Source organism: Castanea sativa, chromosome 6 (assembly GCF_040712315.1).
Source record: "Castanea sativa cultivar Marrone di Chiusa Pesio chromosome 6, ASM4071231v1".
NCBI lineage: Eukaryota > Viridiplantae > Streptophyta > Magnoliopsida > Fagales > Fagaceae > Castanea > Castanea sativa.
Genome location: NC_134018.1, coordinates 56,864,603 through 56,889,455, shown reverse-complemented (window position 1 = coordinate 56,889,455; position 24,853 = coordinate 56,864,603). Strand labels below are relative to the sequence as shown.

At 36.3% G+C, this 24,853-nt stretch overlaps 3 protein-coding genes across 4 annotated transcripts; all 3 read right to left on the bottom strand.

Annotated features, from left to right (window-relative positions):
* Positions 1-1,144: 1,144 nt before the first annotated feature.
* Positions 1,145-4,493, bottom strand: LOC142638186 (rop guanine nucleotide exchange factor 3). 2 transcript variants are annotated; one of them, XM_075812201.1, is made up of 8 exons: positions 4,174-4,493; positions 3,446-3,716; positions 3,229-3,345; positions 2,981-3,135; positions 2,823-2,897; positions 2,429-2,719; positions 1,839-2,183; positions 1,145-1,476 (listed from the first exon to the last, which is right to left on the bottom strand). In XM_075812201.1, the coding sequence occupies exons 2-8, from the start codon at positions 3,504-3,506 to the stop codon at positions 1,357-1,359; spliced, it is 1,164 nt and encodes a 387-aa protein (XP_075668316.1). In that variant the 5' UTR covers positions 3,507-3,716; positions 4,174-4,493; the 3' UTR covers positions 1,145-1,356. The 2 variants fall into 2 exon arrangements, with proteins under 2 accessions (XP_075668316.1, XP_075668314.1); XM_075812199.1 differs by lacking the exon at positions 4,174-4,493 and having other exon boundaries at positions 3,446-4,083.
* An 8,821-nt stretch (positions 4,494-13,314) lies between these two features.
* Positions 13,315-17,604, bottom strand: LOC142640238 (elicitor-responsive protein 3). Its single transcript, XM_075814313.1, has 5 exons — positions 17,538-17,604; positions 17,355-17,420; positions 17,127-17,265; positions 16,294-16,429; positions 13,315-13,527 (listed from the first exon to the last, which is right to left on the bottom strand). Exons 1-5 carry the CDS (start codon positions 17,602-17,604, stop codon positions 13,315-13,317), a joined length of 621 nt encoding a protein of 206 aa, XP_075670428.1.
* Positions 17,605-20,099: 2,495 nt separating this feature from the next.
* Positions 20,100-22,371, bottom strand: LOC142641359 (pentatricopeptide repeat-containing protein At3g53360, mitochondrial-like). Its single transcript, XM_075815776.1, has one exon. The coding sequence runs from the start codon at positions 22,174-22,176 to the stop codon at positions 20,287-20,289; it is 1,890 nt and encodes a 629-aa protein (XP_075671891.1). The 5' UTR covers positions 22,177-22,371; the 3' UTR covers positions 20,100-20,286.
* Between the last annotated feature and the right edge of the window lie 2,482 nt (positions 22,372-24,853).

The following is a 24,853-nucleotide window of genomic DNA, read 5'->3' as shown; positions in this document are numbered from 1 at the left end:
GTGTAATGTGAAGATAAGGTGTAATATTCTATTAGCTATTACAAGATACTATATTGCAAAAGTTGACTTCCAGTTACTGTTTTTCCTTTAGAAATGTCAAATTTGATCGTGAAGATCTCTCCAAAAAAATGAGTGAACGTGGAAGAGTTGAGAAGCCTTAATTAGTTGTCATGGATTGCTAATATACAAAGTGCTTAAACTTAATTGGTGCTGTTTGCCTTTGTTTTGACAACAGGTGGATTAGCAGAGAATTTTCAATATTTCTATTTTATTATATGCTTCTGGTTATCATATACTCTGGATTAGCAGGATATTTCAATGTAATGTCCTACTTGAGAAGCTTGGGAATAAATCAATCTATCATGCAATTTTCAGTGAAGTTCGGAGATATCTTATCATTTCACGATTAGATTTTTTACAAAATTTCTGAGCTCCCTTTAGAGCATCAGGATTTAGATATGTTTGCTTTGGATGTAGATGAACCTGATGTGAAAATAAGGTTGAAAAAAAATGAAAATTAAAAAAAAAAGAAAAAGAAAAGAAGAAGAGGTAATTACGTAATAAAACCCAGATTTCTGTCCTTATATTAAGTCCTGGAGTTTTAATTGCGTCAATTTCAATCTCATATTTTTAATATTGTTAAAATCTGAACCCTTGTTGAGTCTTTGTTAACCAATAATGATAAAAATTCCTGTAAATTGTACTTCCACCTATTCGGGCACCAAAAATCCATAATATATATAATTTTAATGCTAAAATACCACTTGGTGTTCTCTTGAAGGGTTATAAAATAGGTTTCAAATGAACAATTTACTTGAGTTTTCATTTTGGGTTTTAATCTCTGCTTACACCAAAAGCTGATATCATAAGTTGATACTCTCTAAAAAAATACTTGAGTTTTCATTATTTTTAATTAATTAATACAGGCATTCTAGGGACTAGAGGATCTAGATTGCCAGCTAAAATAAAAATAAATTGAAATTACGGCATGGATGCTATTAGAATTAAATATTCAGGATTTAATTTGGAAATACTTTTAAAATTAAAAATCTCTGAAGATATATTATTCATATTTTTATTTAGGATATATAGCTTGGGATTTATGGACCTGCTAAATTTCTAGTTTGTTTTACAGGCGATAATGTACAAGTTAAGCTAAAATTCATTAAACGAATGTAAACAAATTGTTTTACGTATTACAGCTAACAATTCAAGTTCATGCACGTACAATTAAACATCCTAGGATCATACACTCTCTTCCTTCTTGGAAAATTTGTAGTAAAAATAGTTGAGATGAACTGCCAGAGAAAAGCATGCATGTCTTCAACTTTGATGTTGGGCCCATTTCTTCTGGCTTTATTGTTCATTTCTCGTAGTTCCGTCTACATAAAGAACATCTTCAATCCAAGCCACAATGTTGAAAGCAAGACCTTCCAACACCCTTGAGTAGCTCTCTAGTATTGCTTTCCCCACGTCCTGCAAAAAGTAATTGCCTCTTTAAGTCTTTAATCATTGCATATGCATGGTCCAATTCCTTAGGTGGTGTAACTTATGTTTTACGGCAAAATTCAATCATGTGGTTGCATTGGCCAATATCTTGTCCTTGGAAATTGTAATAATGTTTGTGCTGTTTTAGTCAATGTAACCACGTGTTTGAGTTTCATCAAGGAGCCAAGGTACAACACTTTATGTAGCTGTGCTTAAATTTTGCCCCAGTCCCAACTTCCATGAAGCATGCAAAAAATGTTACTGTTTCAAATTACAAATGAGCATGGCATGGTTTGCTGTGATTCAAGGTTGCTTTCATATGAATTTATAGATGGACATAATAAACTTACCTTATTGCACTGAATCTTGCTTGTGTCCAAGGTTGTTTGTGACAGTTCAGGATACCTTTGCTTCAGGCAGAACAATAAACTGTCGGCCCTCTCTGCTAGGACATGATTTTTGTCACACCGGTCAGTTTCAGCCATGAGATCCTTTACCAGGTCCCAGGATGATTTTGAATTGCTTAGACATGCTTTACGCCTCCATGTGTACATGGAAGCTTCAACCCTGTCTGCAAGCTCTAGTGCTTCATGTTCGGATGTCATATTTAGACAGTCAAGAAGATGGTCAGGTGAGAATTGGTCTGCTGTACACATATAGCGATAAAACGAATCTCCTAGACATGTTTTTCCACTCTGTGTACAAATTTTTGTAGGAAATGTTGTCAGAAAAAGAAATAGGCAATTTGTGATCACTATATAGAATGAACTTCAGTTCCAATATTCATTTTTGGACTTAACATGTTATCACTTCTATTTTCTGCCCAAATTTTTGTATCTAAATTTGACACTTAGAGAAGTTCTATAAAATAATTTAAAATAATCTCCAAATCAATTAACCAATTACTTCCCAATATGTAGGATCAGCTAAGAGGGCTAACCTTTGGAAGAGTTGCAATGTATGTGTCTGGGATTTCCATCTCTGCAAGAATAGTACTGTTGATGGCCATGGCAGCTTTGTGAATTTGATTAGCACAGTCACGTTTGTGCTGCAAGTGCTTCCTTGCCTTCTCAGAGAGGCCACGTGGATCTACACATGGAACAGGCAACCACCATTTCTCTTCCTTCCTCTGAGTAAACTTTCGAAATGAGCCTGTACGAATTGAATTCCCTGACATGCTCCCTTGTTTTGCATACCAGAATTCTGTATCTTCGAAAGTATCCAATATTTCCTGTCAAAGAAAGAAAATTTATGTTTTTGTAAGCGATCCCTAAGAGAAACCAGCGTTCCTCTGAGAAAAGAGTGCAGCTTTTAGCAAATAAACGTTTTCTTACTATGAGCATCATGTCAAGCTTTTGCAATGCAGGAAGGTTAATATAAATATCTGATCTTGGTGTACTCGCCATCACCTAAAAGACATCATAAACTTACGTTAAAAAGAAGCAAAAAAAAGAAAAAGAAAAGGGTCAGATATGTATCTAAAGAGTTACACCTCCACAGTTGTCCCATCATCTAAATCTTGCAAGATTGGGCCAAATTCTACTATGAAATCACACACAGATAAAAGACAATCCATTTCTCTTTTCCATAAAGCCTTCTTCTCAGGATTCAGAGGTTCTAGCCTCAAATTTTGTCCAAATACAGTTGCTGCAGAAGATCACAAAGATTTGTGGTTATATTGAAATATATAAAGCATAGTCACTCTACATTAGTCTTTTAAATTTGTTACAAAAGAATTACCATAGAGGTTGGTTATGGAATTTGAGATGGTAACTGCAGTTGAGACACCTTTCCCACTTCCAGACATGTCTTCCCCCAACAAAAGCTTTGCAAATCTTTCCTTCATCATTTCAAGCTCTGCCAAGAATTTCACAAAGATTTAGCAAAAAAGGATTGCTTTTGCATTTCTGGCAAGTACAAAGAATCAAATATCTAAAACGTGACTACACCAACTCACCTAAATCAGTAGTTTCATGATCATCAAGTTTATCGTCAAGAATTTTCTTCTTGGGTTTCATGCCTAGTCTGGTAAGGGATCTGGATTTGGCTACTGGCCATCGACAAGGAGAAGGTTCACTCGAAAAGCTATTGTTGTCATCTGTTTGCTCTGAGAAGGCTGAGGTCTCAGAATTAGTCCTGCAATATGCATAAGGACTGCCACTCAGTGTCGAACGCCCTGGAGTTTCTGAGGTTGAATGATCATTTTGATCCACTGAAGAGAGTGAAGGCTGATAACCCAAATCATAATCATCAGAATTAGACAGTGTATCCATTTGAGCTTTTTACAACTTATGGTCTAATTACTCAAACCTGCACTGCACACAATCATGAAGTGTCACAAATTGGGTTGGTGGGCTCTAAATTTCATCAGAAAGAAATAGCAATTTGATGGGACTCTGATTAAAAAGATGGTCCCGGGAATGGCCTAAAATTGTACAGCTTATAGAGTTAAAAAGTATGAATCTTTTTTTTTCTTTCTTCCTTGGAACAAAAAGCAAAAGAGGTTTATGAGCTGTTGTTATTGTTGTCAGAAAATGGAAAATAATTCACTGAATATATTCACTAAAAGCTTTAGCTATAAAGCAATGTTATGGCAAAATTTTCAAGAGGTTATGAACTGGAATTTAAAAATTGAAAGGCAAACGGTTAGCTAAAGAACAACGGTCTAATATTCTTTCATGTTACCTTTATTAGCAAGATTTGAATTTAAAACTGTTGAGAAGCAAGCTGAGTAACGTTTGAAACAGTTCCCTCCTAAGTATTTGCAATCTTTATGCCATGAAAACCTTTTCTTTCCTAAAGAATAGCTTTCTTTGAGAAAAAGAAATCCCATATCACCATGATCAAAGAAGATGATGAACAAGAATATTCGGCACTGAAATCTTGCAGTTTGACCTTACTTTGATAGTAGTATGAGAGACCCCGTTGCAAGAATGGCTAAATTTTAGCAATAGATTTAGAGAAAGAATGGCTTGATGATTGCAAAAATATAATAGGACATGCAATATGTGACTGATTATTTGGACACCAATATTAGATATATGTTTTTTTTTCCTCTTATTTTTTTGGGTGAAAGAAGAAATAAGAATATATATATGGGTCGGTTGGGCTTTCTTCTGTGGTGGTGAAAACGTGAGCAATAATATAATGAAAAAATATTCAACATATAAATTATTTAATTGCAATTATTAATGGAAAATTATGAAAAAAAAAAAATCCATTTGTAGATGTGACCTGTGGAGGAACTAGACGCGTCAGTCTTGAATTCATCAATTTATGAATTTGTATGCCTTTGTGCAAAAATTATCAGTCAATTGTGGCCATCCTATCTGGCATTAAAGGGCGTGAAGTTTTTGGTGACTAGAGTTATTGTATTTTTATTGATTTGTTGGGCTTAAAAAATAAAGTACAGCTGTAATTTGAATGTACAATTTTAAAAAACAGTACATAAATGCAAACTAAGCCTTAAGATAAACTAGTATACTTATTATACTCACTTAAGTTGTTTTTTATTTTTATAAATTATAGAAATGATAGGATTCAAATTTATAGCGTCGCTCTGTGATGATTGTTTATTACCTATCAAACTAAGACAAGTAGAGTAGTAGACCCATCAAAAAAAAAAAAAACTAAGACAAGTAGACAACAATGGCGTTAAGGGGTCTTTTTTTTTTTTTTTTTTCCTTAAAGCCGAAAATAAGTTTTTGAAAAAAGAAATTCAAAAAAATAAAAAAATCACTTCCCGCATATTATGGCCTTTATGGGGGAAGTCATGTCATATTACTGTGAATGACAATGTGGCAAATGAATACCAGGGAAAGTAACACCAATTTTGTGATGTCTCAATCACCTCACTTAATTAGAAGTTAAAAATTGAAATCTTTATTTGTTTCTTAAAGTGGATTCAATTACATTAGCGATCTCACGGACATTCTAGTTAAATTGAGACTCTTTTTTCTAGTATATTTAATGAGATATTCAAGATTTAAGGGTTGATTTAGTGGTTCTTAAGGTCTCGTGATATCTATGAGATATTAGATTTAAAACATCTTGTCAGTATCTTGAGGCTACTTTGATAAGATTCTTTCTTATAATAACCCAATACGTATGGAATGGAAAATTCTAAACACCCTCATTTGTTAAAAAAAAATCAAAAAATAATGTTAAGATTCCGAGTAAATCAGAGTGTAATGGATCATCCATATTTATTATAATTACATGACTCCTAATCTGCATGTGAACCACACGAACATAAAAATCAGACGATGACAGAGTTTTAAGGACGCTAATTGAAACACTTTCCTTTTAAAAAGTTAATAATTACATTTAATTTGTTTTCTGATTCCCAGTGTTTGTTGGCCCACAATGAGTCAACTTGGAATTAAATATGGCAACATCATTATAATTTATAAATACAAATTATACAATAGCAATTTAGGATTTGGAATATCATGAATTATTAATACCTAAAACCCATTTGAGCTGTCAAAACTCTCAAAATTTAATTGATCCAAAAATTAGAAAGAAAGAAAAAAAGAAAAAGAAAAAAGAATCAGGATCAAAATATCATGTTTAGGAATTTCTTTTTTGTTTTTGTTTTTTTTTTGGTTTTTGAGAGAATCATGTTTTGGAAATTTAATATGATGCAATAGCTAGCAGCTTGGTCGGAGGTTGGCTTAGAAAGCATTTCATCCTTTAAAAATAAAATTAGAAAAATTCTTAGCTTAATTTGTTTGAGATACAAATAAATTAGTGATTATCTAATCCAGCTGTTGAACAAATTTTTATCGAATTAGGTCGTGAAATAGACGTGCATCCCATTTCTCAGGCTTCTGACTCCTTGTCGGTTGGCTCCTAAAATGTGATAAGGGTACATGGAATCAAGGACTTTCTTATACTAATTAATAAGTTGAGGTCAAAGTTTCTTTATAAATAAGCATGTACCTCTTCTCCTCAAAATAAATAAATAAATTTCAACACCGCGTACCTTTGGTGCGTTGGTCACTCCACAAGTATAAGTGCTTGTTAGGTGTGGGAGCAAAGACTGGGGTTCAAGTATCTAAGAATGAGCTTCACACGCATATACACTTAGATTAGGCTAGAGTAGAAATTCTATCTTGTATAAAAAAATAATAATAATAAATTTCCATGAAAAAATCAAATAAAAAAAATTGCATGTACCACTTGAGAGTTGAGTCTCTTATTCCAAGCCTCTACAGAACAATATGCCAGTTATTAAAAGAAGTTGTCAACTAGCCTATGGCCTGATTGGCCAAATAAGAATTTAAGATAAAATTCATTTATCTTACAGAATTGTAGTTAATTTGACTGATAAAATCGTATATATAGTGAGTTGCTTCTCCAATTGATATCATCATTGTTCTTGTCCAAAAGAGTTTTGATTCTAGGAGTTCCAAATTTGTTTTGGATTTGTGCAAATCCTTAATGATGGCTTGCAGTTGATTAACTACAGATAAAAAAATAAAAAAAAAATTTGACATGAAACAAACATTTGTTGATAGATTTTTCCAAATATTATTAACCAAAAATGTTTTTAGGGTGGAAGTGTAAGAAATACTTTTTTTTAATATATATATATATATATATATATATATATATATATATATATATATATATATATATATATATATATATATATATCAATAGATGGGAGTGGGGGATTTGAATCCTAGATATCCTCATTACAAATGTTAGGAAATACCAATTAGTTTTATTTTATTTTTTGAGAAAGAAAATGCTAACTAGTTGAACTACAAGACTCTTCGTTTAAGAAATAATTTTTTTTAAATAAGTTGAGTGTTCAAACTTCTAAGAGCACCAAAAAGTACCACTCAATTAAATTACAAAACTTTTGAGAGAACTTTTTAATTATTTTGAGAACATAAAAGAAATGATATTGGGATTTATGAAGAAAAAAATACGAAATATAAAAGTAAAATTGCCAGAGTGAGACTGACTAACATAAAGAAAGGATAAGCAAAGGCCAAAACAATCTAAGAAGAAAATAAAGAAATATTAAGAGATTTTTCATAGGAAAAATAAAATAAAATAAAACTAAGACAGTAGAAATAATGAAGGAGCAGCTAAATAAGATAAATAACAAAAAAAAAAAAAAAAGACTAAAAGTTAAAAGCTTAATAAAGATTCAATCATCTGATTCATCTTATACCCAAAAAAAAAAAAATTCTAATACTTTAATGTAGAATACTAATTAATATCATAAATAGATATTAATAAAGACACTATATATATATATATATATATATATTAAATGGGTTCAAGTTACACATTTTTTAAACCATTGGATTTAAGTAGATCCAATGGTAAAAAAAATACCCCCATTAATGTTAATATTAAAATTAGGATCTCATTAATTATCCCTCATTTATTATATTTTATACCTGTTTTTAAACCCAAAAAAAGTGTTATGTCTGACTCTCTCACTACATTTCTCTCACTGTCTCTTTCTCCTTCACTGTTGTTTCACCTTTACGGATAGGTTGCCGACAGGATAAAAAAAAAAAAAAACAAACAGAAACAGCGGAACACTGAAATTGAAAGGAACACTCACTTGTTTTTATCAATATCCAAAGCCGTGAGAGAGAGAGAGAGAGAGAGAGAGAGAGAGAGAGAGAGAGAGAGAGAGAGAGAGAGAGAGAGAGAGAGAGAGAGAGAGAGAGAGAGAAATCTTGACAGGTGCATCTCCATTATAGACTTGCCTTTCTTTGGTAGGCCAATTTTAAAGTTAAGAATAGACAACATTTACTAGGGATCCTAAAATGGAGATTTCATTTCAAGATCGATGTTATCTAATTATGATAAAAAAACCATGGGGAAATTTGGTATTGCTATGACAGTTTGACAAATCAAAATAGTTAAGAATCTTTTTTTTTAATTCTTTTATGTATTGATGATGCCGAAAATCGTCAGTAAGCCACATGGTCCTCACGTGCTCTAGAAAAAAAACCTACACAACACAAAAGATGAAGACCCTACAAAGAGTATTGGTGTGGTAACAGCCAAATACCCTCTGACAGTCAAGTTAGAGAACTTTCACAACTCTAGAGTGCCAAAGCTAGGATGAACTATGCGTGCCTTGGTTTGTGAAGACTTTAGGGTTTTTATAGTAGTGTAGAGTTAATATTCATTACTTAGCGGAAAGGGTCTTTCCTTGTGGGGAAGATCCTTATTAATGTGCGTATCTTAAGGGATTCTTTCCTTGTAGGGATCCCCTTGATTAGGGCTATTCGTGGGGCACAAGATGTTTCCATATACACTCATTTATGGAGTCTAAGCAAAGCCATGCTGAGTCCATCAAAGGCTTCTTTATCCTCGTCAGCTTACTCTCTTCAACTTCCCATCTCGTTCTAGTTCGTCAGGTCCCGAATGCCGCCTGTTTAAAAGTGGAGTCGTCAGGCTAAGGTTGAAGTCGTTGGCCTCGAGGACATCGTCTTCTTCATTTAATGCATAGTACGGCTGGCGAGTTTCTTTAGATCATCGGCTTCATCTAATGTAGAAGAGCCTTAATAATTTTTTAGAATTTCAACTGTCTCATCACTATTGGAAATGGGCCCATGATGTCCAGTCCCCATTGAGCAAAAGGCCACGGGGCCATCATGGGGGTAAGCTCTTCCGTCGGCTGCCTGATCACATTGCTGAACCTTTGACATTTGTCGCAAGCTTTGAGATAAACGTGGGCATCCTTCTGCATAGTAAGCTAGTAGTATCTAGCCTGAATCAGCTTGTGCACCAACGATCGTGACCCTGAGTGGTTCTCGCAGATGCCTTCATGGACTTCCCTCATAACATAGTCCGCTTCTTCAGGGCTTAAGCATCTTAGGTACGGGCGGGAAAAGCGTCTCTTGTACATGACGTATTTTATTAGAACGAACCGTGCTGCCTGGACCTTCAGCTTTCTCGCGGCCTTCTTATCGTTGGGTAGTGTACCGTTTTTCAAATAAGAAACTATCGGTGTAGTCCAGTTGCTTCCCAAGTCTATCTCCTGCACATCGACGTCATTTATTAAAGGTGATAGCTGAACAAAAAAGAGTACCTTACTAGGGATTAGCACGTGTTCTGCTGAGGTGGCTTTGGCAAGGCAATTAGCTTTCTCATTTGCTTCTCTAGGGACTTGGACGACCTTGGCCTGCAGCTCGCCTAGTCGTCTCTGTACCTACTCCAAATACCTTTTCATCTTCTCCCTTTTGCATTCAAAGTCCCCGTTCACTTAACTGGTGACGACTGGAGAGTTGCAATATAAGACCACACTTGTTGCCTCTGCAGCTTTTATGAGATCTAGCCCTGCCACCAAATCTCTGTACTCTGCTTCGTTGTTAGTCGTTGGGAAATCCAGATGAACCATACATTCGATCTCGTCTCCTTCTGGGGAATGGAGTACTACATCGACCCAGCCAGCATGCTTGTTAGACGATCCGTCTGTATGGACGCTCCATTGAGGATGTTATTTCGCCCCTTGGCCTTCCATGCGGGTGAACTCTACAATAAAGTCGGCGACTACTTGTCCCTTTATGGAGGTTCGGGGGTGGTATTGTACATCAAATTCACTTAATTCTATCGCCCATAGCGTCATCCGTCCAGCAGCATCAGGACTACTCATTGCTCTTCACAGAGGCTTGTCAGTCATGACGACCACAGTGTGGGCTTGGAAGTATGGTTTGAGCTTATGAGCTGCAGTGACTAAAGCAAAGGCGAGCTTTTCCATTGGTGGGTATCTTTCCTCCGCGCCTCGGAGTGCTCGGCTAGTGTAATAGGCAGGCTTTTGCACCCTATCTTCTTTCCTAACTAAGGCTGCACTGACGGCAACTGGAAATATAGCCAAGTAGAGGAATAGTTCTTCCCCTAGTTTGGAGGAACTTAGCAATGGCGGTGAAGAGAGGTAGGCCTTCAATTATTCAAATGCTTGTTGACACTCGACCGTCCACTCAAAAGATTTTTTCAGTGTACAGAAGAAAGGTAGGCACTTGTTCGTTGCCCTTGATACGAACTTATTCAGCGCGACTACCTTGCAGTTGAGGCTTTGTACTTCTTTCGCGTTCCTAGGTGGTGACATCTCCAATATGGCCGGGATCTTGTCTAGATTGACTTTGATACCTCTCCGGGACACCACGAACCCTAGGAACTTCCCCGTCGTCACTCCAAATGCACACTTACTCAGATTGAGCTTCATGTTGTAAGAGCAGAGGGTGTTGAAGGTCTCCTTGAGGTCGTCCTCTCTTTGGCTTTTTACCAGCATGTTATCAACGTAGACTTGGACTTTTCTTCCAATCTGATGTGCAAACATCTTGTTCATTAGCCTCCGATACATTGCGCCCGCGTTCTTGAGACCAAATGACATTACTTTGTAGCATAAAAGGCCTTGGCTGGTGACAAACGAAGTTTTTTCTTGATCGGATTCATCTAGTCTGATCTGATTATAGCCAGAAAAAGCGTCCATTAAGCTCAATAATTGGTGAAGGGTTGTAGAGTCTACTAAAACATCAACTTGTAGGAAGGGGTAGCTATCCTCGGGGCGTGCTTTGTTCAAATCCATGAAGTCCACGCACATCCTCCATTTCCCGTTGCCTTTCTTAACCATCACCATATTGGCCAGCCAGTCGGGGTAGTATAATTCTCTGATAAAGTCTGCATCTTGTAACTTGCGGACTTCCTCTGCTATAGCTCGGTCTCATTCCTGGGCGAACACTCTCTTCTTCTAACGGGTAGGGGGAAAAGTGGGCGACACATTCAACCTGTGCACCATAACTGAAAAGTTGATCTCGGGCATGTCTTCATAGCTTCAGGCAAAGGCGTCTTGGTTTTCTTTTAGAAGCGTCATGAGAAGCGTCGTGAGCACTTGACGAATTGTCGGACTGGCAAAGAGTGCCGATCCTAGTTGTTCGCTCAAGCTTGGAGTTGTCGAGTGGTATCTCCTCCAATCCTTCGACGGGTTCTGCAACCGTCCGTTGCTCTTCTATGCTCATGGTCTGTAAATGGTTATCCACCTCCAACATTGCTATGTAACACTCGTGCGTCGCCACTTGATCTCCGTGTACTTCTCCAACCTTGTACTCGGTGGGGAATTTAACTATCAGGTGATAAGTTTAAGTCACGGCCTTCCATGAGTTGAGGGTAGGTCATCCAAGGATGGCATTGTAGGCAGGCGAGCAATTGATCGCAAGGAACATTACATCCTTTGTGATTTATTGTAGGTAGTCTCCGACCATTACGGGTAATGTGACTGTGCCGAGGGGATATACACTTGTTCCTCCAAATCCAACGAGCGGGGCATTAGTCGGGACTAGCCGTTCCCTTTCAATCCTCATTTGCTGGAACGTCGGGTAGTAGAGGATGTTAGCATAGCTTCCGTTGTCAACTAGGACCCGGTGTGTGTTGTACTCTTCTACTCGTATGCTAACGACGAGTGTGTCATCATGCGGGTGGTGGGGACGTCGGGCATCATCCTCTGAGAACCCGATGATGGGGTTGTCGGCCCACACCATCTTTAGAAAGAAGCACGTTAGCTGGATATTCTGAACCATCCTTAGGTAGGTCTTACTAGCCTTTTTGGATGAGCCAGAGGCCGTTGTGCCTCCCACAATCATTCTTATGTCTCTTATCGGTGGCCTAGGACGCTCGTTCTCCTATCGGGGAACTTGCTCTTGTGGTGGGTCGGCTCTTTCCATGTTGACGAATCTCTATAACTTTCCTTGTTTGATACGAGCTTCTATTTGTCACCTCAAGTCGTAGCAGTTAAACGTGTCATGACCATGGTCACGGTGGAAGCGGCAGTACGTGTCTCTAGACCTCTTATTAGGATCTCCTTTCAGCTTGCTGGGAAATGTTAAGGCTCCTTCATCTTTGATCTGCATCAGGACTTGGTCGATCGAGGCAGTTAGCAGGGTGAAGCTTGTGAACCTCCTTGTGGGGGGCTTGGAGCGCCTGTCCTCCCGCCGTTCTCCGGTCCTAGCCATCTTTCGCCCCCTATCTTGCCGTATGTCCTCTTATCTTTCTCTCTTCTTGGGTTTCTCTTTTGGAGCCGGTAAGGCATCTTCCGCGTTCATGTACTTAGTAGCCCTATAAAGCACATGCGACATGGTTTTTGGGTTGTTCTTACATAAAGAAAACAGAAACTTACCTTTCTATAGCCCATTCGTGAATGCTGCTACAAGTATCTTGTCGTCAGCTTCATCAATTGAGAGGGCCTTTTTGTTAAAGCGAGTTATGTAAGACTTCAGCGTTTCATCCTCCCGTTACTTAATGTTCATCAAGCATGCAGTGGACTTCTTATACTTGTGTCTCTCGATAAAGTGTGAGGCAAACTGGGTGCTTAACTCCTTAAAGGTGCTAATGGAGTTAGGCATCAACGTACTGAACCAAACCCTTGCTGGTCCCTTCAGCGTAGTGGGGAAGGCTCTACACATGATCTCGTTCGCCACTCCTTGCAAGTGCATCAGGATCTTGCAAGTCTCCAGGTGATCCAAGGGATCCTTAAATCCGTCGTAAGCCTCTACTTGTGGCATGCGGAACTTTGGCGGAAGGGGGAACAAGGCAATAGATGTAGTGAAGGGTGAGTCTGTTCGATGGACCAACTCGTCAAGGTCGCTTGATACTCGTCCTTTGAGGGCGTTCATCATGATGTCCATCTGCTCCTTCATCATCTGCATCTCTGCGACCAAGTGCGGTGGTGGATGGAGCCGTATCTGCGGCGGATGGACGACTTGTATCCTGTCGTTCTTGCCTGGTTGGGGCATTGCTGTCTTCTGGCCCCTCTTGGTTCCTCCTTTCAGCGCTGGTTCCTTCCTTTTCTTAAGTGTTAAGCGCTGCATTCTTTTGGCGCAGTTGCTCCTCTAGGTCGTGATTTTGCTTGGTAAGGCATTTTACAGTGGCCGCAAGAGTCTGAGCCTGTCTTTCGAGGGCGGTGGTACATGGTTCGTCCCCTTGGTTGTTGGTGGTGGTTGCCATTGAGCGAGTAAGTACCATGCAACTCTTTGTCTGGGAAGCTGTAGTATGACTTACTTCCTGTATCCCCACATATGACGCCAACTAATGATGCCGAAAATTGTCAGTAAACCACACGGTCTTCACGTGCTCTAGACAAAAAACTTGCACAACTCAAAAGATAAAGACCATACAAAGAGTATCAGTGTGGTACTGGCCAAATATCCTCCGATGGTCAAGTTAGAGAACTTTCACAACTCTAGAGTGCCAGAGCTAGCGTGAATTATGCGAACCTTGGTTTGTGAGGGTTTTGAGGTTTTTATAGTGGTGTAGAGTTGACATTTATTTCTTGGCGGAGATGGTCTTTCCTTGTGGGGAAGATCCTTATTAATGTGTGTATCTTAAGGGATTCTTTCCTTGTGGAGATCTTCTTGATTAGGGTTATTCGTGGGGCACAAGATGTTTCCATATACACTCATTCATGGAATCCAAGCAAAGCCATGATGGGTCCGTTAATGCTTCTTTATCCTCATCAGCTTACTCTCGTCAGCTTCCCATCTCGTTCTAGTTTGTCAGTTCCCGAATGCCATCTATTTAGAAGTGGAGTCATCAGGCTAAGGTTGAAGTCGTCGGCCTCGAGGATGTCGTCTTCTTCATTTAATGCATAGGACGGCTGACGAGTTTCTTTAGACAGTTAGTTTCATCTAAAGTAGAAGAGCCTTAATAATTTTTTGGAATTACGCTTATCATGTACTGTATGAATAGTTAATCTCTTGCTAGCCCGGATGTGTGCTAATGTCTGTCTGGTCTAACTCACTGTTGTAAAAAAAATTGTGATAGCAGGGGACGAGAAAGCTGGCAATGAACATGGAAAATTGAACGAAAGCATTGGTATGTAAATTAAAATTGTAATGATATTTCTTTCTCTCCTAAAACAATTCTATCCCCTCCAGTCCACATTCCAACCAAAAAGATTACTAAAGAACATTTGGACACAATGATATAGTGCTCCAGTATATATATATACTCGTGTAAAAGAATACCTACATCATAAAATTGTTCCATCTTTTTCTTTTTTTCTAGTGAAACTTTTCTATTGATTAATGCAAGTTCTTGCTTTCTGTTTGCATTTACTTGTTTTCCTTCTCTATCTCTTTCTCTTCATTTTCATTTTTGTTTTCTTTCTCACAAACCACTGATGTCAGTGTTTTATTTTATTATTATTATTTTTTTTCCTTCTTCTACCGGCAATCTATCCATGGAGGTGGAACAACGGTAGAGGAGAAATAGAAAGAGAAATGTAGAGAGAGTCAAATATAACATTTTTTTGGGCTCAGAGATAGATATAAAATATAATAAATGAGGGATAATTAATGAGACTAATTAGAATATTAGCATTAAGTGCATTTTTTTGACCGTTAGATCTACTTAAATCCAATGGTTTAGAAAAGATGTAACTCTTTAGAGTTACACCAGGTGTAACTTGAAAATGGAGGTGGAACCTTATGAAAATGGAGGTGGAAGAGCAATTGAGGAGAGAGAAACGTGTAGTGGATGTGAAAGAAAGAGCAGAGAGAAAAGTATACCTATTTTTTGGATTAGAGATAGGTATGGAATGTTATGAATAAAGATAATAAATGAGATCCTTATCAGAATATCAGCATTAATGAGTGTATTTTTTTGACCGTTGGATCTACTTAAATCTAATGGTTTAAAAAATGTGTAACTCTACGTATATTTAGTACTACACATTCTATAGAATATCAGTTTGACCATTTGATTCATAACTCGAATGAAGTGCCCAATTGTTTTTTTGATAGAAAATAATAATAATAATAACTCCTAAAGATTGGTTACACCAGAAATTAAAGTCTCTATCATCTATATTATTGATCAGGATTGATGATCCGCCTAATTTTCCTTCTGCTTATTTTCGGAGTGATCACTTTGTTTACAGGAAAATAAGGAACTCCACCATAATTTCAAAAACGCACTGCATATTGATTTTCTTGGTTCCTTCTCCTCTGCAATGTACTCTCTTGTCTTTATTACATGCCCTTCTTTCTGCAAAGTAGTAATTGTAATCTGTTTAGCATTTTAACAAACCACTAGTGTTTAAACATAAAATTTTTTGATATTATAGATTTGAAATAACATCTTACAACTAATCATTTCTAATGTGCATATTAATAAAATTCTAACCCATCTATAAATTTATCAATGGAAAAATTTGTATTTTGTCTATAAACTTTTTTTTTAAAAATCTCTAAACTATTAAAAAGTTCTTCTTTTTTTCTTAAACTATTGAAAATGTTTTATTTTCTGTTATTTAATTTTTAAAAAATATCTTTTTTTATCTATAAATTGCTGAAAATAGTTTTTGTCTCAATTTTTGCCTCTAAACTATTGAAAAAAAAATCTTTATAAAGTTTAGAGATAAAAAAAACTTGAAAAGAAAATTTTAAAGTTTAAGCACAAAAAAACATACTTTTAGTAAAGTGTTAGGGACAAAAATATTATTTTAACCAAAAATATATCATTTCATACAGTATTTTAGTTATCCAAAATCTAAAGGTTAAATTCAAATTCTTGTCTTTAAATACCTCCATCCAAACCAAACATAGAATTATGAGAAATCCTAAGTCTACAACATTTTCATAATAATTTTACAATAAATTCTAGGTAGCAAGCTGTTAGTGGTGGGTAAAAAAATAATTTCAATGGTGGGTACAAATTAAAATCACTTACAATTTAATACTTGAGATTTTTTATAAAAATGTTATGAAAACGTTATGAATGTAACTCTTCTCTATAATTATACTGGACTTTCTCTCTAACCATTCTTACATTTGCAATGAACTTAAACCCAATTTTTATTTGGCCTCTGTAGGTGTCATCTTCAAGCACCACATTATATGGAGCCGGTTTTACTTCTAGGAAAGCTCTGTCACTTCCCTCTGTAATTATTCCACCAAGGTGAATTCTGCATTTCAAAATTAATTAATTTAAATAAGGCAAAACATTATTAATAAATAAAATATTTACTAGTAATAAATTTGCGAGATTTGGTACTCTTTTAGTTATATCGCGATTTTGTAGTGGTACTTTGATTAAGTAATGTGTTTGAGCTTGGTGAGAGAGTGTAATTATGTGTGTGTGTGTGTTTAGCAGTTAGTTTATTTATCATATATATATAAGGTTAGGTTAAAGTTATACTTGGTGTAACTTTAAGTAATGTTACACCACTCAATATTTTTTAATTATATGTAAATTTTGATAAATCCACCGTTGGATTATATTATCTTTTTATATTCTCTAGACTTACAAAATTTAAAGATGATCAAAGATCAATAGCCATGTCATCAATTAATTATTTAAATTCAAGTTTTTGTAGTATAAAACAATGCATAAAAGATGAGTTTATGGATCGAATAGTAAATTACATCCGTTTGGCATGAAAATTGGCATGCATGTTAAGAACATTTAGAACATGTAATTTAACGGTTGGATTTCAAAATATGAATTGAATAACAAGTTATTGGGTAGTGTAATATTGTTTAGAGTTATACTTGTTTGCAACAAGATCTCAATGTATGTGCCATTTGGGAGCAAAAAGAAGTAGGAAAATATAGTAGAACAAAAATTTCTATATTAGTTAGGCTGAAGGAAAAGGGCATTACATGGTTTCACCAACAAAACCACCATCACTGAGGAATTCTGTGTTCATAATTTTGAACTTCAGATGGGTCAATCTTTTCCAATCAGACAATGGGTGTTCAAATGTGAATTTCTCATTCCACCAGGCCTTATCATCTTCACCTGCACAGAAAAACTTGGACACTAGGTCATCATATTAGCATTGAGAGTCCTTGATTTAGCAATTAGAAAAGAGCAGCATGAGATAAAACCTGATGACACTTTGCTTCTATGTACATGAGTTCCACATTCTATGATAACGTAGTAGGCTGGTGTTCCTATCACAGTATAATCCAATTCACTATGTTAAACAGGTCCAATTGGTTCGACATATGAAAAATTCATGAGAATATAAAACCACAACTTTTTTCACAGAAAATGAAAAGAAAGTATACCAACAAGATTTGTGTGTGTAATGCCTTCAGCATTAACAAGAATTATTTCAAGGATCCCTCCTTCCATGTGTGTATGGAGGCATATGACACTCGCAGACAGAGCATGAGATTCCACGAAAAAGAGTTTATGATGTTATATTTTGAAAAGAAAATTGATGGTGGCAGTTTCATAAGTTCATTTACTAAATTAATTACTTTACTAGATGGGTGTTTTGGATATCATACATTAAAAAAAAAAAACCATAAACGTTCAAAGAAACCTGTAATCAATGTAATTGTGGAGTGTAACTACATAATCAATGCATCGTAGAGTTACATACTTGAATTTTAAACTTGAATAAGTTTCAACTTTAACCTTCAATCAATTTTTTTTTATACAAGATAGAATTTCTACTCTAGCCTAATCTAAGTGTATATGTGTGTGAAGTTCTTTCCTGGAGACTTGAACTCCGGCCCTTGCCCCCACACTCCACAAGCACTTATACCTGTGGAGTGACCATCGCACTAAGGGTGTGCGGTGGTACCTTCAATCAATTTAAATCTTTAGGAATTTCAATTTGAATTAAATACAATTATTATTATTAAAGGATTACAAATACAATTGCTCTCAATAATGGATGCAAGTGCTTCATTTGAAAAAAGCAATTAGCCACAATTTTTTAACAAGAATTTGTGAATTATGTGTTATGGTCAAGGCAAGTATCACAAATATGATTTACAGTCTAAAACAACTAGGACATTATTCTTTATATAATTGAACATTGTCACAACTTAGCAAGTGTTGGGTATACACATGTGAGTGAAGTCCCACATTAAATAATGATGAGAATAATATATAGTTAATATAACATAAGCTTTTTAGGTTAAAGTGTGTCTTTATATGTTATATTAATTATTTGGATTTTACTAACATGTGTCCTAAGGGCATACAATAGTATACTATTTTTTTTAAGGTTTTATCGAGAATTGAAAAAGTTTTGACAGCTTTTTCAATTCCTGATACCGGACCCCCCATGTCAATATGTGGAAGAATCCAAGAAAACCTTAGTTTGGATTCTCATGACTAGATAGCTAAGAGCATCCACATCAGTTTATCTAAAATTATGTATAATACAAATTTTTTTCAATTTTACACATTTTGAGCTACATCAGTGTATCTAAAACTGGGTAAAAATGTGGAAACTCATCCACGAGCTACGATGCGTGTAAATATACACGATTACCGTAGCTCGGCTAAACAATATTTTACTATTTTCCCTTCGCTCCTTTTTTCTCTCTCGATCCGTTCTCAACGGACTCCATCACTTTCTCAACACGGAATACGGAGATATACTTTGCTCAAAAAAAAAAAAAAAAAACACGGACATACACAAACAACCATAGATCGGTGCTTGACTTGTAGATCGGTGCTTGACCGGTCGGAGCTCGTGGGTCTTGCCGTGGATCGGAGCGCGGACGGCCGGATCGGAGCTCGGATCGGCGATCGGAGCGCCGGATCGGAGCTCGCGATCGCGCTCGGAGCGGCGGATCGGAGCTCGCGATCGCGCTCGGAGCGGCGGATCGGAGCTCGCGATCGCGCTCGGAGCGCTGGATCGGAGCTCGGATCGCGCTCCGAGCGCGGATCGAAGCTCGCGATCGCGGTCGGAGCGCTGGATCGGAGCTCGCGATCGCGCTCCGAGCGCTGGATCGGAGCTCGCGATCGCGCTCCGAGCGCTGGAGCGGGGCTCGGATCGGATCTCGCGATCGCTCTCGGAGCGCTGGAGCGGAGCTCGCGCTGGCGCTCCGAGCGGCCGGATCGGAGCTCCGATCGCGCTCGAGCGCCGGATCGGAGCTCGCGATCGCGCTCGGAGCGCTGGATCGGAGCTCCGATCGCGCTCGGACCGCTGGATCGGAGCTCGGATCGAGCTTTGATCTGGGTAGAGAGAGAGTGAGAGAGATGATCTGGGTAGAGAGAGTGAGAAATGAAGAGAAGGAGAGAGAGAGAGAGAGAGAGAGAGAGAGAGAAATTAATCAGAACGGAAGAAAAGGAGAAATGAAATAAAGACGCGCCACGGTAGTTGAGGAAATTAATAAAAAAAGTGAAAAAATTATTATTTAATTAATAGAGGGTGTAGGATAGATGAACTGATGTGGGTAATTTGTAAAAGTGAATGTGTAAAATTTTAAAAGGAGTTTTTTGTGTAAAATAGAGAAAATTTTTACATAGACTGATGTGTTTGCTCTAACAATTAATTGTCTTTAAAAGTTTGTTTGTACATGTACATAATTTATGATGATCAATTTTATTTTTTATTTTTTGTAAAAAAAAAAAAACTCTAAATTATTCAGAGATAAAAGGACTAATGGTATAAAAAGGACATATAGAAATGAAAAGGATCCTTTAACAGAGAATTATTTCAAATAAATGATTTTCACCAATTTTGCTTTGATGTTATTAAATATATTGCAATAATTGTGGATAAATTGGCTGCTATCTTGCAATGTCGCCCTTCAGTTCAACGTTTATTGAATGTGGTTAATTGAATTTTAAATGTTAATTGCCAACATTGTACAAGGTCTAACTAAGCTCAATACATTTGTTTGCATTTGCAGGTAGCATTGAATATGACAAGTAAAGGGCAACGCTGTCACGTTGTGGACATAGCTAAAAAGGCTGTGAAAATTATTACATCCTTAAATATCCTACTTTTAGGAAATAATCGATCTAAACATTTTTTCATCTACTGAATTTGAAGCAATCATGGTACTCCTAAAATTGTCCTTGACCCTTCTCATAAGTCATATCCACTAATTTAGCCAGCCTCTCCACATCTTCCCATCTACCCTGCTCTGCATGCAAGTCTGATAAATACACATAATGGCTAGTATTATGTGGGTCCAATGCAACAAGTTGTTCAACTACAAACTCTGCAATCTCAATAGACCTGTGTGTTAATCTACAACACCCAAGAAGAACTCCCCAAATTCTTTTATCGGGCTTCACCGGCATTTTTCTTACAAATTCAAGTGCTTCTTCTATCTTTCCATGTCGACTCAGCAAATCCACCATGCAAGCATAGTGTGGAAGTTTGGGAGTAATGCCATACTTATGTTCCATAGAATGAAACCAGCTCCAACCTTCAAATTCTAGCCCACATTGACTACAAGCAGATAATACAGAAATAAAGACAATGTCATTTGGTTTTACCCCACAATCCAACATGTTCGAGAATGTTTTTAGTGCCTCAGGTCCACGCCCATTCATCCCATACCCTTTGATCATTGAACTCCAACATATTAGATCTTTGGTAGGAATTTTATCAAAAAGAGCCTTTCCTTGCTTTATCCTTCCCAATTTGCAGTATAAGTCAATGAGGGCTGAAGTTAGATATGCATTCAATGTGTACCCAACTTTTATAACATGAGCATGGATGCTTTCCCCAATCTCTTGAGAACCAATTGAGGAACATGCTTGTAATAAACTGACAATAGTGATCTCGTTGGGCTTCTCATTCATTGATTGCATCTGTTTAAGTGTATTGAAAGCATTATGGGGATTCCTGCCTTGAGCATAAGCTGAGATCATTGCACTCCAAGCTATAAGGTCTTTGGGATTGAGCTGATCAAATATAGTCTTAGCTGACTCCTCCTCACCAAATTTACTGTACATTTTCATAAGTACAGTTCCAACTGAAACAAAAGCCAAGAAACCACCTTTCAGAATGTAACAATGAAATGCCAGCCCAAATTTATGTTCTTCTGCCTGTGAGGATGCCACAACTATATCCCTGACAATGGTTTCATTCGGTTCAAAGCAAGATAATCGCATCTTTAAGAAAATAGACAATGCCTTTTTTGGACGCTCATTCTCAATACACCCACGAATTATAGTCCTCCATGATATTGTGTCCCTCTTCCATATATCCTTAAAAACTCGAATTGATGCCTCAAGATTCCTACATTTTGCATACATATCTACAAGTGAATTCTGAACATTTCTAAGACAATAAAACACACTTTTTATTGAAAACCCATGTATCTCTTTGCCTAAAGACAAGACACCAAGATCAGCACAAGCAGGTAGAATGCTTACAATGCTCACATGGTTTGGCTGCACACCATGACATTGCATATCCCTGAAAAACTCCAATGCCTCAAAATACTGCTCATTTCTCACACATGCTGAAACCATTGCACTCCATAAAACTACATCCTTACTAGGTATCTGATGAAATAACTTCGACACAATTCCCATATCATAAAAGGAATAACAACCAAGAAGAGCCGTTAGCACTGACACTTCTGATTCAAACCCCATTTTGATCACCAAAGCATGAACTACCCACATCATACCCTCCCAATCCAATGCACCAACAGCCCGTATTACGCTTAACACCGTCACATAATTCGGCCTTTCTTCATTCTCAAGCATCTTTTTGAACAGCTCTACAGCTTCATTTGGCTGGTTTTTCCTCACCAAACCGGATATCTTAGATGTCCAAGATACTACATTCTCTCTTTGAGCATAAAAACCAACTGGGTCTTCATAATTATTGTGCAAAGAACTATAGTTTACGCAATGTATGGAGTTTCTCAAACAAATGTGCCTGTGGGTAATTTTTTCAAACAGTTTGAGTGCATTCCGACGATAAGTAAACATTAGATAGTGAACTAACGAGTTTTAGGGTGTGAATTTTTGTTATCTCTGAGGAAAATGAGGGTTTATGCTTGTGGGAATGAAAGAGTAACTGAGTGAGTAAGTTCTGCGTGTGTGTGTGCGCGCGCGCGCGTGAGAGAGAGAGAGAGAGACTCCCTCTGTTTTTCAAACTATAGTTTACACAATTGCACCAAGACCTTAAAGCGGAGTGTCGTATTACACAAAAACTATACGACGTGTAGTATACTTATGCCTGAGGGGGAAAGAAGAACGGTGTGTCGTATTCCTATTTCCTAATGCAAAAACTACAAGATTCGAGGGAGTAGAACTTTAAACGATACTGATAGAATCATAGAAGTGGTGGGCTAAAGAGTACCTTGATAATGTCAATTCGTGTGTACTAATGTCTGCCACTTTTGGACAAGCAAGAAACAAGTAGGTTTGGCCCATTTCTTTACATGACTTTATAAAGAGTCATTATTCATTAGATTAATGGAAGATCATGAAGTTTCTTTTGCCCCACTGCCTGGCTTTTGATAGAAGAGGGATCATTGTTTTTGTTTTTTTGTTTACTTTTAAGTGCAAATTCCACAACAATGTAGCCAAAGGATTTGCATGTGTGGTGTATGTGCTATTGTTCAAGGCATTACATTGAAGCCACCTTTTGACATTCAAAGGGAAATGATGTTCCTTTGGATGGCCCATTTGGAAAGTGAGCAATCTTGTGACTAGAAATCAATTTTTTGTATAAATTTGATTATCAAAGTATTCCCTAGACAACATGACCACCTTAGTTCAATGAGTTTTAGCACTCAGTTATCATTAATTTTGCTTTTGTAAATTGTTTCTAGATTTGAGCCATGGGTTGCTTTCACTTGCTCGATCTGTTACTAGAAAAGTGAAACATTTTGTTACCTATAATTCTTCTCTCTCTTTTTCACCCACTGGATGAACCACGCATGCGCCATTGGCCATCGTAGTACAAGATCATTGTAACTTGCTTATGTAGTTGGACCTACAATTTCAAGATTCATGGGTGGGGACGAGACACCCATGATTAGTTTATATTATATACTTTTGAAGCCCACATGACTTAATGTCATCATTCTAATTTATATTTTAATTTAGTTTTTAGAGTGACAATTCATGCTAAACTATGTAAATTTAAATTAATTAGATCTCACATTCTTTACAATCAAAGCAACTCAACACCAAACAAATCCTCATTTAAATCAAGTTTGATCTTCTCTAAATATTCTAATTAAATTAGGGATGTTGCTTTTTTATTATTATAAATTCTTTAATTTGAATTTGAATTTATTTTTACTGATTAATTAAATATGTATCATGAAATTAGAGAGAAACAATAGAAGAAGAATGGAGCCAAAGTAGATTTAGGGATGCCATGAATATTTACCCTTACTCATCAAAGAGTTTTCTAAAGATTAAACGCAATCATCTCCACAATACAACTAATTAGTATTTTATAGATTACAATTCTAGAGAACTTTGTGAATATCTTTCAAACTAGCTTGCAACCCCATGCGTATGTATGGATACACATAAAGATATAGAATAAGATGCATAATATAATTCATATATATAATTTAAATACTACTGATAATCATTTTTATATTTTGTTAACTCTTTAAAAAAAATTATAAGGATATTATTAGGTAAAAAATTTAAATTTTCTATGTTATTTATTTATTTATTATTGTGAAGCACTTTTTCTTTTTTACAACTCATTTACTCTAAACTCTTTGATTTTTGTATTTAATAACTCACTTGGATGTGGTCTCTCATTTGATTCTAAAATTAAGAAATAAAACTCTTTAAGAATAAATAATTTAGGACACATGGCGCAAAATTGAAACTCTAATTTGGAATTCTAATTTAAGTTTCTCTCAGCTTCACCTATTATTATTATTATTATTATTATTATTATTATTATTATTATTATTATTATTATTATTATTATATAGATGTGTGTAATTCTATTTATTAAAAATATAACTAAATATGATTGAATATATATGGATTAATTGAACTTTACCCCCCATGTGATTTGACCCGTTAGTGCCTACTCATAGTTAAAGTGTTATTTTACTCACATAAAATCATTTCCGTTAGACTTCCATAACTTAGCTCATCACTTTTATGGTTAAAAACAGAAAAGATATAATAAAAAAAATGAATATTCAACTTTGGCAGCATAACCCCAAGGGATTGGCTTAGTTGTTCCTATAGCTTCATAATATCCATGAGATCCTGAGTTCGAAACAACTTACTAGCATTTTGGAGCCACCTCCAAGGGATTCATTCCTATAATAATCTAGTATGCGTGAGATAGGGGAATCACATACACCTGAGAAAATAGCCAAATACTTAAAGAGGTCTCAATACTCTCCTTTCTATAAAAAATTCCAACAACATTATGGTTAGGGATAGAGAAAGAGAAAAGGCAAGCCATAGTTTGGATCTATGGTAGTACACACGATATACCACAATTAGTGGAGCATAAAATGGAACACAAAAATTGGAAAGAAGATTTTCATTCCTTGGTATGGAAGGTTTGGTATTGCTACCACACATGATTTCAAAAGTTATGATGGTATGATGAAATGATGAGGAGCGTTCGTATTAGAAATATTATTATAAAAAAGTGAAAGAGTTTTTT

Excerpts from the sequence above, each read along its gene's own strand:
- LOC142638186 (XM_075812199.1), bottom strand. The coding sequence starts at position 3,761 with ATGGATACACTGTCTAATTCTGATGATTATGATTTGGGTTATCAGCCT. Across the intron at positions 3,346-3,445 it reads TCATGAAACTACTGATTTAG|AGCTTGAAATGATGAAGGAA; the intron begins GTGAGTTGGTGT and ends AATTCTTGGCAG. Across the intron at positions 2,898-2,980 it reads ATGATGGGACAACTGTGGAG|GTGATGGCGAGTACACCAAG; the intron begins GTGTAACTCTTT and ends GATGTCTTTTAG.
- LOC142641359 (XM_075815776.1), bottom strand. The coding sequence starts at position 22,176 with ATGTTTACTTATCGTCGGAATGCACTCAAACTGTTTGAAAAAATTACC.
- LOC142640238 (XM_075814313.1), bottom strand. The coding sequence starts at position 17,604 with ATGGAAGGAGGGATCCTTGAAATAATTCTTGTTAATGCTGAAGGCATT. Across the intron at positions 17,421-17,537 it reads TACACACACAAATCTTGTTG|GAACACCAGCCTACTACGTT; the intron begins GTATACTTTCTT and ends ATACTGTGATAG. Across the intron at positions 17,266-17,354 it reads TAGAAGCAAAGTGTCATCAG|GTGAAGATGATAAGGCCTGG; the intron begins GTTTTATCTCAT and ends TTTTCTGTGCAG.